This window comes from Halictus rubicundus, chromosome 5, assembly GCF_050948215.1.
Source record: "Halictus rubicundus isolate RS-2024b chromosome 5, iyHalRubi1_principal, whole genome shotgun sequence".
Classification (NCBI taxonomy): Eukaryota; Metazoa; Arthropoda; class Insecta; order Hymenoptera; family Halictidae; genus Halictus; species Halictus rubicundus.
Genome location: NC_135153.1, coordinates 17602647 through 17621056, shown reverse-complemented (window position 1 = coordinate 17621056; position 18410 = coordinate 17602647). Strand labels below are relative to the sequence as shown.

Genomic DNA, 18410 nt, shown 5'->3' with positions numbered 1-18410 from the left:
AATTTAGATTTTTATATGGAAGCTATTTTTCAAGCAGCGAGCAAAGTTCATGATCTTCGCGAATTTTATGCAATGCAACTGAATAACAATTATTTTAGGTTAACAAATAAATGAAACAAAGGTCAATGGAAAATTGTCGATATTTAAACTGTTATCATTTCGTGAAAAAGAATAATAGAACAAATCGTCTGGGCTCATTTTGAAATGTGAAGCTTCAACCTTTAGAATTCCGAATTCGAGCTTTTCAAAGATCATTTTCCGCCATGCAGAAGGTGGAAAACTGGAGATACTGTTTTACAAATTTTCATAAATTGTCTCTACAGAAATTGGATATTTTTTCCCGATTTTTACAAATGAAATTTCCCGTTTACAAAGACGTGTAAAAACTTGATACGATTAGTTTGTTGATTTTTTATTAGCGTTTTTCTTGCCTTATTACCGCTTGCATAAAATTAATTGAATTAAATTAACCTAGACCTAGACACAAACTAAACACACACTGAATATACTAAACACGCACTATACACATAAACTAAACAACAAAGGTCTAACCGTGCAACATCTCCACAGGGTATCTTCATAATTATAACAATTTCGTCCCAGAAAAAAATTATGTAATGTCCGTAAAAAACGTTTAAATTTACAAAATTATCGAAAAGTCGTATCTTCACTTTCCCGCCTGCTGAATTATATAAAATCGCATTTTCTCAAAGAAGCAAACCCTGGAATGCGAAAACAACCGACTTAACCCCGAGAACGGCGGATCTCGGGTCAATTCTGACCCAGAACCTAAAAATCGTGATTTCACGTGTCTATCGAAAGTTCCTTCGAAAAATTGGGATTGACAAAAACAAGCAGCGCTGTAAATGGTCGTTTGAGCACTGTCAATGCGAAAATGGTCGAGCATGAGAGAGTTGAAACGAGCCCAGCTAGATTGTAGTACGATTTATTCTCGCGCGAGATTATGGCAGCTTGTTGGCAATTTTTCCTCCGCAATTTCGCGATCCTTCAATTTCGCTCGAAAGCTGTACGCATAAAAAACTGTAATTTGGCATCGCCGCCGCTAACCATCATAAGAGAGTTCGGCATTATTGCCGAGGTAAGCTCGTCCGAGCGCCGTTAATGAAACTCCGGGAGTCCCGGCATGCATCAAAATGTTTCGCGTATTTATTAAACGTTCGAACAGGGCCGGGCAAGCTTGTCAAACTGGCCGGAGCCGGCGAGAGCGCCGGTTAAGCAAGTAATTACATTTTTCAAGCGCAGGAACACAGCGGCTTCCAATAATTGGTATCGTTACTAGGACGTAGTCTCCGGGAGACCCCGTGACCCGTCCGAGGGAGGGGGCGGGGGCGGGGGCTCCTGCTGGAGTCTAGGGACACGGGTCCTAGTGACAATAGGAACCATTGAAAACCGCTGGGAACACGCAACCGTGCCCACGGTTAAGTAAGCTGGAAGAAAAGTAATTTTGTTGGACTTACAAAGAAAATGGCCAGGAGGTTTCGAGCTTCTGTGACGGACGCTTTTCGTGTTTCGCGGCATGACGGTTCTCAATTCCATGGCAACTGCATCAAAAGGGAAAAGAAAAATGGTCAGAATTAATTCGTCACGTTCGACAAAATCCGAACTAACAGCCCCGGCGCGGCGCGGCGTGCACGAGAAGCTTGTGTTTCGCAATTTTTCCCAGCCGGACACCGGTTTCGCCTGCAGTGGCAGTTTTCTTTCGCCCGGGAAATTTTGCTGCCGCTGAAAAGTTCAAACTGCGGACACCTGGAATTTTCGGCCAGCTTGCTTTATGTCTTTTTCAAAGTTGCTCGGAGTTTTATTGCGATTCTGCGACATAATCGCCGAAAACTATGTCCCAGACAGCGTCACCGTCGGACAGGATTATTAAAAATGTTTGTCCACTGGTTATTCGAATTAATCGGGGACGTATCGTCGGATAATAGAACAGTTAAAACAAAACAGTGCCCCTCTCTCGAACGGGATGGTATAATGTTGCACTATTACTACGGAGATACGTTCAAAAAACGATGAAAGTGAACAAGAGACCTAGAATGCGCATCATTACGAGTGACTACCGGTGCGACAGATCTGGGAAATCTATTTTCTTTGTACTCTGGAAACTTAAACGTGATTTCCAACTTCTACCAACACGATTCGTAAGTCGAAAGTTCGTCCAACCGCGCGGAGTAACTAGGTTCTCCGTTGCATGTATAACTTATTAACTGAATTGAAAAACATCCACTAGAATGGCGCATTTTGGGTGTGATTTTCACTTTAAACATTATTTAAACGCAGTTCCATATTAACCCTTAGCACTCGCATGGCGACTGTAAGACGCCACTAAAAATTGCTGTATCGTTATTGCAAATATTTTTTACATTATTCAATTTGTTTGTATTTAATAAGTCACTAAACACTTGGAAATTCCCTCTTGGAAATTCTGAAAGTTGATATTTAAACTTAAATTGTGACGAAAGGGTCTTGAAGGGTCTCACGATTTTTTGCACAAAGTTAGATCAATATTACACCTTGGCAAAACGATTGGTTCCAGACCAAAATCAATTAAAGGATTTGTTGTATGCTTCCATAAATAAAAAGTGGGCAGAAAACAGAGATTTTCGATTAGCCCATGTTACTTAATGTTAACAACTTTTTACAAAAATTTTTGTTTGCCAAATAAGCGTTGTACCTGTGACAGTCTGTCCACAAATTTTCAAACAAATTCGTTGGATAGTTTCGTTTTCACAGATCTTTTGCCGTTTTTTGGCCATTTGGCACCACTGTGCGGCGCATCCGCGAAACACCGTTCGCGACCAGGTTCGGTGCCAGCGAACGGTGTTCTCGGCCCGGGAATGTTATTAAAAATTTCATATCACCTGGTCCCGATTACAATCCCATAATGCAGTGATTAGGCGTGCGAGCTATATCGAGCGCGAGGCAGACAGAGGCATTACGTGCTCGTAAATGGCCCAGTCGATACACGACTGCCAGCCTTGGTAAACTTCGACGCCTCGCAACCAAGCGACCGGCTAACTTTATTGCATATCCACTTACACCCACATACACCCACACACCCACACCCACCCACACACACACACACGGTTAGGATTTTGTTCACCAGCGATTCTCGGGTTTGAGGGAATTTGCGAATTAGCCAGCTTCTACCTGGACGACATTGACCTTCTCACCTTATCCGCACTTCGTTAACCAGTTCTACCATAAACGCGGCGAACTATGCGACGCCGCTTAGCGATTCGAGGCAGCACGGATAAACAAAACATCAACGTGCTCGGCACGTCACAGGCACGGCCGCGACAGTTATTGACTTTGCACGCCAAACCGAGAGACTGTGCTACGTACAAACGGTTCAGTTTGTGGGATCATTTGTGCGTTTGTTCCCCGCTACTGACTCCACTGGTTTCGACTGTTGTGGGGTAATTACTGCAATAGTCAACCATTTAACCCTTCATGTCGAAAGGAATTGGTTTCACGCTATTACTAGCCGACGGTATTCTTGCAAATAACGTTTCGGTTAGCACTATTTTTATTTGGAAAGTCACCTTCGTGAAAGCGTGTGCCGTACAAGGTCATTCAAGGTCATACCCAGTTCTGATCGCATTCGGTACAGAATTTTACACTACTTCTGCCAAAGACGCCAAAAGACTTGAAAATTTCAAATAAAAATTGTTTGAGACTTCGAAGATTCATTAAACGGAAGTTATTCAATAAATAAATGGAGCTGATTCTACATACAAAAAAAAAAATTAGTCCATATTCGTATTTATAGAATTACAGTGGAAATATTGTTAACTAGAAAAATAACAGAAAAGATTTTTAAATTAGATTAGTATTGTCCCACTAATGGCTTTACCCAATTACAATACAACCTGTATGAATACTCTCGCTGCTCGCGGTGCGCTTCTAAATGGTGAATAGATTACAATGGTTGCCAAGAGCAACTCGACTTTTTCAACTGCCGGGATAGTACTCCCTAAGGTCGGTATCTCGGCAAGAAACTTTTGAACCAGTCTTTATCAACAATTCGAAATCTGCCGGGGACATTCTTGGGAAATTCTTGAAGCCACTTTCTTCCCGTTCCATTCCGGAAGTGGACAATAGGGATGTTCTCGTTTGCTTCATTCATAAAACCGTAACCCTACGTTCCTCGCTCCTGCTTTTTTTATTCGACGTTTGAGAATAACTTTTGCGCCGCCACGCGACTCGAGATCAAAGTCTCGCCTCTTTAAAATTGTTTAAATCTGACCTACAAAAGTGTCTATAGACGTTCGTTCTGCGTGAACATCGCAGGATACGTGATTCAAATTTTTATACAATTCAGTCACAAAAATGGACACTCCTTTAATTAAATGGGTACTCCTTTAATTAGAAAAATACAATTGTGCTCCGAATATTTGATTTTTAATAATAATTTTATGTACCTTATAATGGTAAATTGATGATGTCATAATTTGACCATTAAAATTGAATTTAATGTCCAATAAAATTTAATTTAACACTAAGGAAACCAACTATTTAATGTCAACTAATCTAATATTATGCAGTACTATTGACTATAGAATATTAATATACCACTACCTGTAGTTTGCTAACCCTTCGACGGCGGAGCCCGGGTCCACTTTGACCCAGAGCATTAAAATCGTCATTTGATTGCTCAATTTCCGGTGAATAAATCTGCGAAAATGATCTTTAAAAATGCGTTCGAAAAAGTTGATAAACAGAGCTGTGAGTGGTCGTAAAAAATATTAATTTCGAAGGTCCGCCGTCCGAGGGTTAATTTTTTCTACGAACTAACGGTACAGTTCTTGCAGCTCCCTCCGAAATAGTTGACACTTATCGACGAACGCATAATTCGTCGAGAGATTTCCCTTCACGGCGCAATAAAGGAACTTCGGGTGGCCGTATTATACGGCATAGACTGCCAAAAAGCGAGTCGCAAAAGGTCGCAGAACTTCGTTCGCCGGAAACCACAATTTCCTGAGGACACATCATTCGATCCCCCCGAAGTTATTGATTCCTTTACCGGTTCCACAATGCTCATTGTAATCCGTTTCAAAGAGCAAAAACTGAAAGAAACCCGAAAAGAAACTTTGTTCAAATTGAAAGGCGAGCGGAAGCAAAGTGTTCCCAAAGCTCGTTCCGCCCATTTTCAACCATCCGCGGAGTAGGCAGCCATCAATTTACAACAGTTTTAGGTGAAAATGCACCGATGGAGTCCTTTTGTGACGTGCAAGTTCATAGGTTTCTTTTTTTCTTCCAAGCCAGGGAATAGTAACAATACGGTATTGTTGTGGCTCCGCCGGCGCGCACGCCGCAACGATAAAGCACAGTTATTGACACAACGGTATTTACGAGTAATCAAACATTTATTAACACTCGTGCACTCACAAACAGCGAGTCCCTGCTGTTTAATTTAAATAATGATACTTGAACGCTCTTGGAAACCCCATCTTAGTGTCAAGTAGATCGGTTCAAAGTAGTTTCTTTAAAAATGCTAGTAAAAAATAATATTGAAAAGTTAGCGGAATGATTTCATGTTTCTCCTTCTGCACACGAATGAGTTAAAAATGTATTCAGTATTCTAAAAATTGTACATATAGCTAAACGAAGGACGTAATTGATTTTAGGTTAGGTTTAGGTGAAACGTGTTTAGAAACCGACTTTTACGTACAGAAACACTTTATATGAAATAGATAGTTGTGAAATGTCAACTTTTTTGCATTGATAAATAAACAGATTACATTGTTTCAGATTCAAAATTCGAATTTCCATGGAAAGCCGTCTAGGTTGGGAAATTCTTGGTTGAAAAATGGCGTCCACCGGAACCTCGGAGGCATCGTTAATAAATTTGAAAGATCGCGTCGCGGGTCAGACGTGACCCAGCTCGGATTTGCTTATGAAACAGCTCGCAGTATTACGATGTCCGGTCAGTTTTGACTTTGGGAGGGAAGCTGGAAGAGATATTTATCTTCATACATATCTGTTTCTTTTTCGTGGCGTAGAATCATCGATTTTTCGATCTGCCGCGGATAACGGCAGCGCTCTCTATGCATTTCATATCGTTCGACCCGGGCAAATATGAGAAAAGGAACCTTTGATTCCCCCGAAAATTCCTGAGGAACCGGGAATCCTCGTCGACACGGCCGACGAACCAAGCATAAATTGTCTGGAGACGCGTATGTACGAGGAGTGTGTTTCACAAGGGAGAGATTGTGGATCCTTAAATAATTCATTAGCCGTCGTGCAGAGATTTGCCTCGTGGCAAAGAAGTAACCCCGGGGATGGAGACATCGGGAAAATGAATCGTCTGCTGCGTAAAGCGAGCAGAGAAAACGCAATAACCTCGAGGACCGCCGAAGTACGTATTAGGTGCACCAATAAGTAACCCCCGGCAACAATTTTCTCAAATGTACCATGTTTTTACGTACTTCTCGCAATTACTTTAGCCGAGCTGTCAGAGTGATTGGGTTTAAGGGAAGGACTCGTGTAACACGCTGGGAACGGGGCAATATTTCTAGAAAAGTAGTGCACCGTAATAGTAGACATTGCTGCGTACTTAACAAATAGAAAATATTTTTTATACCTGCCGGAAAGGGCATAGTTGGTTAGGGGGGTCAGAATTTTTTCCGGAAATGGCTCGATCGATGGCTTACCAAGAAAGAACCCTTTCTGTCAAGTTTCAGCCCTATACCTCATCTGTGGGGGTAGTTACGGGGAAAAAACGAAAAACCAATTTTTCCCCATTTTCGGCATCTAATCGCACGTAAAAATTTTTTAAAAAATTTCAGTAATTTAACATATCGAACCACATATACGGGAATTTTTTTCGATTTTTCGGTTGCGAACTTTGGCTGTGGAAAATGAAACACACCTTTCTGACCAGACCTTTCTCGAAATTAATTCGATAATAAGTGCACTATCACCAGTTTTTTAATACATGCTGGATGTAGGATTAACTGATCCATAGTTAACGTTTAATTTTGGAAGAGTTAAGAACAAATTTTTCTTAGCAGAATCTAGCAGTATATCTGCTAATCTTCTATTATATAAAATAGTTTAGAAGAATCCAGTGTCTTTGAAAGTCTTTTGAAGCTGGAAGTCCTGTTGGAGGTGTGTGCATATTTAATGAATACAAAACGGCGGAACCGTCGCACGGGGAAAAGTTACGTTTGCATACAGCAACGTCGCGCGCCGCTGTTTTAAGCTTATCAGAGACTGAAAATTATAACAGGATGCACCAAAACGTCTAGTTCCGCGCAAAGCGCTTTTTGACCCAGAAAGCGGACTCGCGAGGCCGGTTTCCTTTTTCTCTTTTAAGGAGCTTATCTCCGAGAACAATGATTTGTGCACATTTTTACCGCGCGCGACAATTGTTCCGGATATCTGTCTCTCGTTCCCCGTTATTCCATCGACCTTTTACATACTAGGCTTCTCGAATTTCTGCTGTTTACACCGTGCAACATTATATTATACAACAATCGTTCCATCTCGGAACATTTTTCAGCGTAGAAAAATCGGAATAAAGTTGTCGATGCTTGGTGGCCACGAAAGATTGATAAGAAACGGGACTGGCTGAAAGCGACCGGTGATAACGCAACATTCGTCCCCATAGCTGTCTCCCGATACCCTCCTCGGTGGGATAACAAAAATTCGCGTTGGAAAGCATCTCGTCTCCGCCGGAAAATAAATCACCAGACTCTCGTATCCAACCGCAATTTCGAATGTACTCTCGAAACTTGTCCGGCGAACTCTATTTTCGTTGGCAGCTGGGGGTGGCTCGCGTCGCGATCCCCGAACGGGGGCAGAAAACATTCCTCCGGCAAGACACCGCGACGTTTCGGGCCCATGATGCCACGGGGCGGTCGATATGAAGCTATGCTGGTTGTTGTACACCCTGCGATACGTGCACGCTTCTACCCCGACGCGTAACATACCCTGGTCGTCCTTCGAGTAACCACTGTGTCGAAAATAACGCGACTTCCTAAAGGGTTGCTTATGAAATTCTGCTCCTTGCAAAAATTAATATGCACATCTTGTTCCGCGATGTTTATGCGAAACTTCGCTGAAAGAGTTCAGCTAAACACGTCAAAGCAGAAGAACTTGGCAGCCATTTTCCCAAAGTCGAGATGACGGGGACGAAGGGGTGCGTTTTTAGGACGTTTTTGAACGTTATATATCATAGTATTATATTATTTATTGCACTATTTTGTAGGAATGATTAAAGAATAGTGATCATTTTATTTGGCTCCTGCTTCTTGCAATTTTTCTTTTGCAGAGAAATTATTATTCGGACGATTGAACGAATGAAAGCTTAATAATTGAAAAGGAAGCGGTGGAAAACAGTTCAGAAAATATTTGCTTGAGAATGTCGGTGGATATTTAAGATTTAACGGAATAAATGATAAATAGTAGAGAAAAAAATTGATGAAATAATTGTTAGTGGAAACGCGAATTCTCGGACGTTTATTCAAGTGACAAGCGTGCGAGCAGACAAATTTTTTCAAGCGGTAGTGTGCCTGCATTGTGTAGCGAGTATCGTGTACACGTCGTGTTGATTTTCAAACTTATAGACCGTGTCCTGTTTATCATTGTGTGTCTGACAAATGCATATATTTGCGGGATTCTGTTCCGTGTAAAACAAAACAATATCGGGAACGGTGTTCCCCGCATAAATAGAGAGACAGCGGCGAAGCTGAATGATGCGTATTCTGTGAACTATCAAGATCGGAAACTCGGGGTGCTCCAATACCGTCAAATAAAGTGTTAATAAGTACGATAGTGGCATGAATGCGCCGTTATAATGAACGTTGCGGACGTGCTCCTCTGTGTCTCTGAATAAAGTCTCGTTAATCGTTTAAACGGTCTACCTCATTTACTTTATGTCACGCCAGAGACGAGAAAACACGAGCCGCGGGCTTTGGCCATAACACGCGCATGTACATAACTATTCTTATTGAAATATTATGCAGAAATATAGCAATAGGAAAATGTGTACAAATACAGGGACGTGATAATCGAGGTCCGAACGAGATTGTTACATTTTGTGAATAAAACTTATCTTATGAACTGTCAACATACACGTGCCGATTATTTTCTACGTAATTTCTAATGAAAATATGCACTAATGTAAAAATTTAGTAATATAGAAAAATTGTATTTGGAGGCATGGATTTAAAAATATAGAAAATATGTACAAATATTAAAATTGAGTAATATAGAAAAATTGTGTACAGAGCTATGGATTTAAAAACGGGAAATATGTACAAATGTAAAAATTGAGTAATATAGAAAAATTGTGTATAGAGATATGGATTTAAAAACATAGGAAATATGTACAAATGTAAAAATTGAGTATTATAGAAAAATTGTGTATAGAGCTATGGATTTAAAAACATGGGAAATATGTACAAATGTGAAAATTGAGTAATATAGAAAAATTGTGTATAGAGGTATACAAATTTAAAAATATAGAAAATGCAGAATTATAGCAATACAGATAAATGGGAATATATAAAAATATAGAAATATTGAGTATGGAAATATTTATATTTAGAAATATAAGAGTAAAGAAATACATTCCATAGTATCACACACGGCATTTGTAAATATTTGTATGGGAATATGGAAATATAGAAACACAAAAATATAATAATATATACATATTTAGTATGGGAATAAAAAGATGGAGTATAGAAATATAATTAGGAATTTACAAATTTTGAATATGGAAATATATTGAGAAATACAGGAATATTGAATATGGAAATACGTTTAGCAATTTGAAAATATAAAAATGCATTTAACGACACATCAATCACGGTTTTTATAAAAAAATTTTCCGAGTATAGAAGTATTGTAATTCAAAGAATTAAAATGATATATAAATATTAATTATCTGGTAATATAGAAATACGGAAGTATTGCAGTTTAGAGAAATATAACAATACAAAAATATTAAGTAAGGAAATTTGGTAATATAGAAATCTAGAAATCTAAAAATATAAATATATGGAAATTTATAGTAATACAGACGTATTGTAATAAATATGCAGGAATATAGAAGAGTAAAAATGCAGAAGTATTATGTATGAAAATGTATTTGAAAATATAGCAATATAAAAATATCGAAATATTGTAATACAAAAATCTAATATACTTTATATTATATAATTGTTCCATGCAGACACATTCAGATTTTTCGAACTATCCTCAAAACTACTTGTTAGGAGTACTACATCAACGGATCTTCCCCCAGGCCGTTGGATCAGAAATCCATCAGAAAAATCTTCCCTCACCTCTCACCCGTTGCACCCCGAACCAAAATGCCTCACCACCCGTTAGATTCGACAGAATTCCTAGGCCAGGAATTTCCTGCATAAGCCGAGAAATAATCGAGCGTACACACTGAAACTGGACACACATTGTACACGTCCAGAAGTGTTTCATTGTCTGGCTCGGAGGACGCTTGACCTTCCGCAACGTATTGAGCCACCCCCTGCCGCTTCCCTTTCAGTTGATCGTACAAGAACGACGAGTGGCTCGCCGCGGCCATATTAAAAAAGAAAAACTAGTAGTAGAAGAAGAAGAAGAAGAAGAAGAAGAACAAGAAGCAGTAGAAAAAAGAAGGAAAACCTACTAACAATACGAGCCACCCTTAACCAACCCCCCACTTCGATATTAGATATTGTCCCTTGTCGTTCCGGCGGCGGTGTCGCACCAATTCATCTCGATCGTGCCAGTCTCGTTGAAGATAGGCTCGCGTGTGTGACGTCTCGTGCAGGTTTACACACGTGCGCAGAATATGTACACGCGTGTACGTGTGCGCGCGCGCGTTGGTAGGTGTGCGAGATCTACACAGAGACAGAGGAGGATGCACCTAGGCTAGGCAGAAGGGGTGGTAGGGGCGGGGGGGAGGTGGAAGAAGGCTCCCGTTGCCACCTCGTACGAGGTCGAGCGCCCTTTCGAAATTTGCCGATGGCCAAAGGAGGCCTCGAGGACTGCTCGGCTGACCTCGAATCCGAGATTCTTATCTTTGAACCGAAAGACGCCGTTTATCGAACGACAGTACTACTCACGGCCGTCCGCGGCCGGTTTTCAATAGGACAGACTTCTGAACACACCCCCGTATCTCCGTGGCCCAGAAACCGATTCACAATGAAAATTCTGAAATATAAATATGCCGAGCGTCTTCGTGGCCCGAGGCACAATCGAGATCCGCCCGTACGATGCGATCCGATGCGATCCGATGCGGCTCCGATGCGGCTCCGATCGAGACCGCACACCAGCGATCGAGAGACCCAGCGCCACTGATCATCGCACGAGAATAGGGTATATTGTTCGGGTTGATGCCGACGGGAGACGTCGCGCGACGGAAAAGTCTTCCGATCCGACGAAAAATTGACGGGACCCCGACCCCTGTCTTATTTACGCGCTGGAAATTGGAAAGATACGTGATAGATACACCGGCGTGACGGAAGCGACGGTCCTCGGTTGTTTCCCGGGCTAACGTGTTGTCGCCAGACACGCTCGGTTGCTCTTATCAAATATGGAGGACAGAGAAATGTCTCCTGTCGAAGACGCGAGCCTCGTGTTCCCGCAATTTTTGCGAGTTTTGTCGTAAAAACGCGCAATCCAGTGGTCGCGCGAAAAGAGTTTAGAAGACTTACTAAAGTCTTTCCAGAAATAAAAAACGCCCGTTAAATTGATGTAGGAAATTTGTATTTTGCGTAAAGATTCGCAGTTGTCCAGTCGTTAAAATATTTAATAGTAAATATATATAGTAGATTGCAATATAAATCTCTAAATAAGTCTAACATATCTCTAAGAATGTCTAATCTCTATGTATGACTCTAAACACGTCTAATCTCTCATATGTAAGTCTCTAAATGTCAGCAAACTGATGCACAAAATTCATTGAGGAACAGTAATTGTGAAATTACAATTTTAGAAAGAAACGATTGTACCAAGATGAAATTGAAATAGTAGATTGCAATATAAATCTCTAAATAAGTCTAACGTATCTCTAAATATCTCTAACCTCTATGTATGACTCTAAATACGTTTAATCTCTCATATATAAGTCTCTAAATGTCAGCAAACTGATGCACAAAATTAATTGCGGGACAGTAATTGTGAAATTACAATTTTAGAAAGAAACGATTGTCCCAAGATGAAATTGAAATAGTAGATTACAATATAAATCTCTAAATATCTCTAATCTCTATGTATGACTCTAAACACGTCTAATCTCTCATATGTAAGTCTCTAAATGTCAGCAAACTGATGCACAGAATTAATTGCGGGACAGTAATTGTGAAATTACAATTTTAGAAAGAAACGATTGTCCCAAGATGAAATTGAAATAGTAGATTACAATATAAATCTCTAAATATCTCTAATCTCTATGTATGACTCTAAACACGTCTAATCTCTCATATATAAGTCTCTAAATGTCAGCAAACTGATGCACAGAATTAATTGCGTGACAGTAATTGTGAAATTACAATTTTAGAAAGAAACGATTGTACCAAGATGAAATTGAAATAAAGATTTTACTGTGAGCAAAAATCGACTATCTGACTGATTTATCACCGACAAAGACTACTGGTATCGGCAGCGACGTGGTTATTTTAAACACAGCCCCCGGCATTCATCGTTTTCTCTATTCACCCTCATTCTCCGCCCCATCGCATCAAACCCAGTCATCGTTTTCGAAGTCATTGATACACGCGCGCTTCACTCCGAACAGTGCGTTTTATTCTTGCAAAACGTAGTTTCCACTCATTCTACATTCTGTCGGCTTGTTTCTAAATGAAAACTTTTTCCACGCTCGACGCATGATACCTCCATATTTATTCAAATATTGTACCCGCATAGAGAGCGTTTCGAATGATAAGTATACCGAGTACCAACCCAATTAAAAACGACGATTGGCCTGTTTGGAGGCAGCGTTAATTTAAATTGGATATTTTGCCTTCCCATTCGTCGGCGAAATAAATATTTCTATAACGTATGTACGCGAATTCTTCCTGCATGCGTTCCATTTTTCCACGATCAGATTTCACGTACGTGATTTTCAACTGCGTAAGAGGGTCGTGTGGAATAAAAATTGTACACGAGTCGAGAGAAAATTTTATATTAATTAAAAGTAAAGAAAACTTGATGCAAAGACGTAGGCTGTAAATATGAACCAAATATGAAGATTAATAAATTTAGTATTGTACTGTCAATTAAACGAGCTGCCCTAAAACTGTTCTTCCTTGATAGGGGTAGTTCCTGAGGTCGTTTGAAGCTATTTTCTAACAGGAATCATCCCTCTCAAGGAAGTACATTTGTGGGACACCCTTACATAAATTTAATATGAAGACAAGCTTCAAAGGTATTTTAAAATAAATTTTCTTTGTGCAGCTCTAGAAGAAACAAAATAAAAATAATTTTGACGTTCTGTCCCAAAGGCTGTCCCAAAAATATTCTTCCTTGAAAGGGGTGATTTCTGAGGTCCTTTGAAGTAACTTTTTAACAGGAATCATCCCTTTCAACGAAGAAGTATATGTGTGGACACCCTTATATGAATTTAATATGAAGACAAGGTATTTTAAAATAAATACTCTTCGCCCAGCACTAGAAGAAACGAAATAAAAATAATTTTGACGTTTATTATAAATGAAGCAACTAAAAATACAAACGTTGTGTGATTTGGGGTGCAGTGTGCTGTGATATGAGGGCCAGTGTGAACTAAGGTTATATTTAAATTGTTTTATGTAATTTTTTGGTTTTCTATACGGTCAGGAATAGTTTAGATGTCCATTATAAATGGAACACCCTGTACAGAATGATTGCACGCTTTCGAGGGGTAGTGTACGGTTCTGAGGAGGGTTCCCTCAGGGGTACCGTGAGGTAAAGGGAACGTATCGTGTGTCGAGGTAAGCGGCTGCAATACCAGTAGGTAAGAATGTAGTAATAGGTGCGCCAAGTGTGTGTTGGAAACGCGTGAGCTCCCCCAGCCAATAGATAACAAGCGTGCTTAGGCACGTATCCTACCTAAGATGGTGCCAATATTCTGACCAGTAGGAACCACATTCCGTGCGAGGATACACTCCTCGGAACCGTATAGTACATTACATGACTGACGTATTTTTAGTGTAGTATCTGTCAGATTCATAAATTAGAAAATACATAATGTATCAACGTTTAATAAACGTGCATCGATCTGCAGCCGACGAAAATGACAAAAACATAAGCCATAATATAATTTTACAAACTATATTAAACTCAATTCATATCCACAGATAAACACGAATTGACTAATGCGAGCAGTACGCAAACTCTTTCCTTATTTCTAAACGCGTCATGGTATTTTCATAAGAACTTCACTTACTGGACCCAGAAATTTTTAACTTTGTTTTACACGATCCCGTAGATTTCGGCGAGAAAATTCCAGAAATTCAAGTTTCATTGTTAGGAATATTTTCCGTTGCAATTCTAGGCCGTGTTGAATAAAAATGTGATGGAATTTTGTTGATGTGAAGCGTGATACATAAAACACGAATGAAGTATTTTGATCGTTGTTCAGTTTCTTATTGTTATTGTTCGTGTTCCGTTTGGACGAGCAGAAATACTTTGCGAATTCGAGGTATCGTCACGCGTCTGCCATTCGTCTGACGATCGCCCCGATATCCGCGCGATTGAGTTATCGCGATAGTTTCGAGGGATTCAGTTGAATAGCTTCTGCCGATTAAATGCACACCGTCGCCGTCAAAGTATCGTGTATCATTCAGCCGGACGTTATCGTCACCGACGACGTGAAACGTATCGCGTATTTATATTGATACACGTTCGCCGCTTCTTTCTGACGCGAACACATCCGCCGTGATTATTGACGCCATTTTCATCACCGGACTGCGGACATTTACGCTAGCTCTGATTTCTGCTGGTACACTTAATCAGTGGAAAACATATATGTTGTCGTTAAGTAATCATTAGACGAGGAACCTTTGAATATTGGGAATAGAAATTTTTGATCGAGTTTGATTTTATTATATAACAATATTATAAAAAAGTGAACGCAGCATTCTTCACGCGCTGCTCGTGAAGCTCACTTCACGCTTGTTTGAAAGCTAATGAAACAGACCTGTTCGATGATAGGATGGCCGATCTTTAACATTTAACAAGATACCAATCGTAGCGTGAAAATCGACACCCTCGTCCTCGTCACTCGGATAAAATTGTAACAAGCTGCCGTTGTCCCGAGTTTTCGCGGTCACTTAAACAATTATTTCAACAACTTGCTTCCCATTTCCTGTGCAAAACATTCTTTCTGTGGTCTTTCAGTTCCGTCAATCGACGCGTTAAATCTTGTTTTAGTATGGTCATGTTACACAAAAATAAACATTTGAACATTAGCAGCAGAATTGTAATATTACAGGATTATTTGCAATATTCTTAGTTCCGATCGGTATTATAACAATTTCCCAGTGAATAAGAAATATTTATATACTGTATCGAAATGAATCTTCGATCCGTCCGGGAAGAACAGATTGAACTGTCGCGGCGTCTAAGCTTAATTGTAATTAATTAAAAAAGAAAATTACAACAACGCTCTTTGAGATCGAGCGAGGTTTTTCGGCGATATTAAATCTTGTAATTAATGCGTATCGATTATTTTATAATTTCCCTCGGCGTTACTGTAAGTGACGTGTACAAGGTGACACGTTTCAAATAATCCCTAATCTTAATTTAATAAATATTTTTGTATTTTTAACACTGTTTCTACCGCGGTTTTACGTGTACATCTTTCGACTTATTTTTGTAAATGTGGAATCTCCCCTTTTTCGGTTGTACCATCATTAAATATAATAAAAATTGAGAATAAAATTCATAATAATTTCCCTTTAACTCATCTGTGCAGTTCCAATCAATTTAAAAATATTAGGCGTTCTTTGACACCTATTGTAGAAATAAACAGGTGTGTAGCCCCTTAACTAAATAAATGAAAGAAATTATTACTAAAAATTTGAGCAACCAGGAGCTTTTTGGAATCGGAGAAAACTGGAGCGAAGTCGAGGGACGAACCGAAACGAAAAATCCAGGCGATGGAAGGTCATTCGAAATCGAGGCTGAAAGGGGAGTCCCTTTGATAGTCGGAATCGTTTGCAAGACACGAGGAATTACAGCATGGCTGGTCACCGTTCACGTGACCTGCCTTTGTCAATCGCCTGTTACAAGTTACAGTCGGTATGGCGGCGCGGCGCACGGTTCAATGGGCAATAAGTTCATCCGACGCCTCGGACAACATGATCCACGTATGTGTGCGGCCGCGCGCCTAGCCTCGCTATACACGTGTACGTGTAATGATGATCTGATTAGCGTCCAGGTTGTCCTTTTGTCGGGGATAAACCGACGGAAAACAAAACGAGCGGTACGAACGACGGATTCGAGGGGCTAATCGTCCATCGGAGAACCGCCACGCCCGCCATTTCGCACGGCGTTCGATAGATTAATTACTCAAATACTTTCCGCTTTACTTGACCCACGGACGATCCCCGATCCTCCATTTTTTCATCACCCTGACAATTAAAAAAAAAACAAATAAATCTGATTTTCACTTAATTCGTGAAAAAATTTCAAGCTACAGGATGTGTGCGTAAATAAAACTGATTCTTCGAGTAGACAGGCTTTGTATGCCTGATGGATGAATTATTTTATGCACAGCACTCATTATGCTGAAGTAATTTTTTTCTAAATTGTGACAGTTGGGAGAATTATTCATAATATCAGGGGTACCCATAAGTAATCAATTATTTACAAAGAATTTGTTTTGCCTTTAGTTCCGTACCAATCGTTGAAGAGGATACACACATTCTTTTACAGTCTTCGGTAAAGCAGCCTGTGTTCAAACTATTCTAAACAGTATAATTTTTTTTACAACCCTGTAATCAAATGGCGTCGTCCGTACCTTCCGAGGATCATATTCGTCATTGCATACTTTTTCATTTTCGTGCGGGATTTAATGCAACGGTGACAACAAAGAAAACTTTGCGATGTTTATGCAGATGTATTGAAGGTCAACAAATGTCAACGTTGGTTCAGAAGTACTCACCGGATATTGCTCCCTCTGACTATCATCTTTTCAGATCTCTGGGGCATTGTTTAAGAAATAAAACTTTCGCTTCTATAGAAGATGTATGGAGGCAGTCATATTTTGCTTCACGAACCCTGGATTTCTATGAGAGGGGGATTGAAAATTTGCAGGAAAGATGGCAAACTTTGATTATATAATAAATTAAGAAATAAAAACTTGACTTTACCACAAAGTTTGTTTCAGATTTCAAAATAATTGATTACTTATAGGTCGCCCTAATATATAGGAACAACGTACAAATATACAGTTTCTGTGTACTTTGTTTCTTGGAAATATTGTTTTGCGAAGCAGAGACATAACTCAAACGGCACAGCAGTGATTGGTAAAACTTGAAACAAGAACCCATTGGGTGTACAATGTATTTAACATTGTCCCGGGTATGATTATGGAAATAAGTAGCAGGAGGGTCTGAAAAAAATCGTGGAGCGTTCTACGCGCCGGAGGATCAGCTAGACGAAAAAAGAAAAAGGAAAGGGAAAAAGAGGAAAAATCCGTGAGCGATATCGGAACGGGAACGTGATTACCCGGGCTGGCTTCGTACTCCAGCCGCGTCGTCACTGTCGAGCAATTTCCTTAACTCACGTACAATACCACTCTGGCGAGGTCGACAAAGGCGGCCGTCGCAGCGTCTGAAGGTAGAATAAAAATACATCTTGCGCCGCTAACGAGTGTCGTAGAGAATGCCCGCTAAAACCGAGAGACACCCCGTCCCGTCTCTTTTCGTTTCTATTCAACCTGATCCCGTTCTCGAGCAACAATTTCCCCTGCGATTCTTTTGACGTTAATCGCCCGCGATTCCACCGCCTTTGCATCGCGTCCGCGTTCGCTCCCCGATTGATTCTCCCGCTTCCCTTTGGAAAATATTCAACTGTGAACTGCGCCCTTTCCCCGTCTATTCCTGTCAATTTCCTTGTTTTTTTTTCTTCTTCTTCTTCTTCTTCTTTTTTAATCTTTTTCATCCCCCCACAGAGGAGTTGCTCTTTTGAGAAGACTCGGACGAATAAACCTCCGCACGTGCTCCGCGGTATACTTTTTTCGCGCGAAGCGAACCGGAAGACGCAAGGATTGTATTCGTTGCCTCGCACAGTAGCGATTGAACATTTAATTATAATTTAATGAAATCGATCGTTTGAATTTTAACAGTTAACATTCCCCTGCGAATGATTTCGGATCGGTGATTGCAGGTGGAACAATCTACGTGGGAATAAAGTGAAACCTAATTGGAACTTTCTGTATCAAATAAATACAT

At 40.1% G+C, this 18410-nt stretch overlaps 1 protein-coding gene across 6 annotated transcripts in view; it reads right to left on the bottom strand.

Moving 5' to 3' along the window:
* The window catches only part of Ih (hyperpolarization activated cyclic nucleotide gated potassium channel Ih), a 225566-nt gene that overhangs the window by 172517 nt on the left and 34639 nt on the right, over positions 1 to 18410 (bottom strand). For 5 of the 6 annotated variants that reach the window (XM_076788621.1, XM_076788615.1, XM_076788616.1 and 2 more), the window contains exon 2: positions 1479 to 1562. The exons of the other annotated variant lie outside the window; for it this stretch is intronic. In XM_076788621.1, coding sequence (XP_076644736.1) covers positions 1479 to 1562 — 84 coding nt within the window. The remainder of the gene's footprint in view (positions 1 to 1478; positions 1563 to 18410) is intronic. 6 annotated transcript variants of the gene reach the window in all.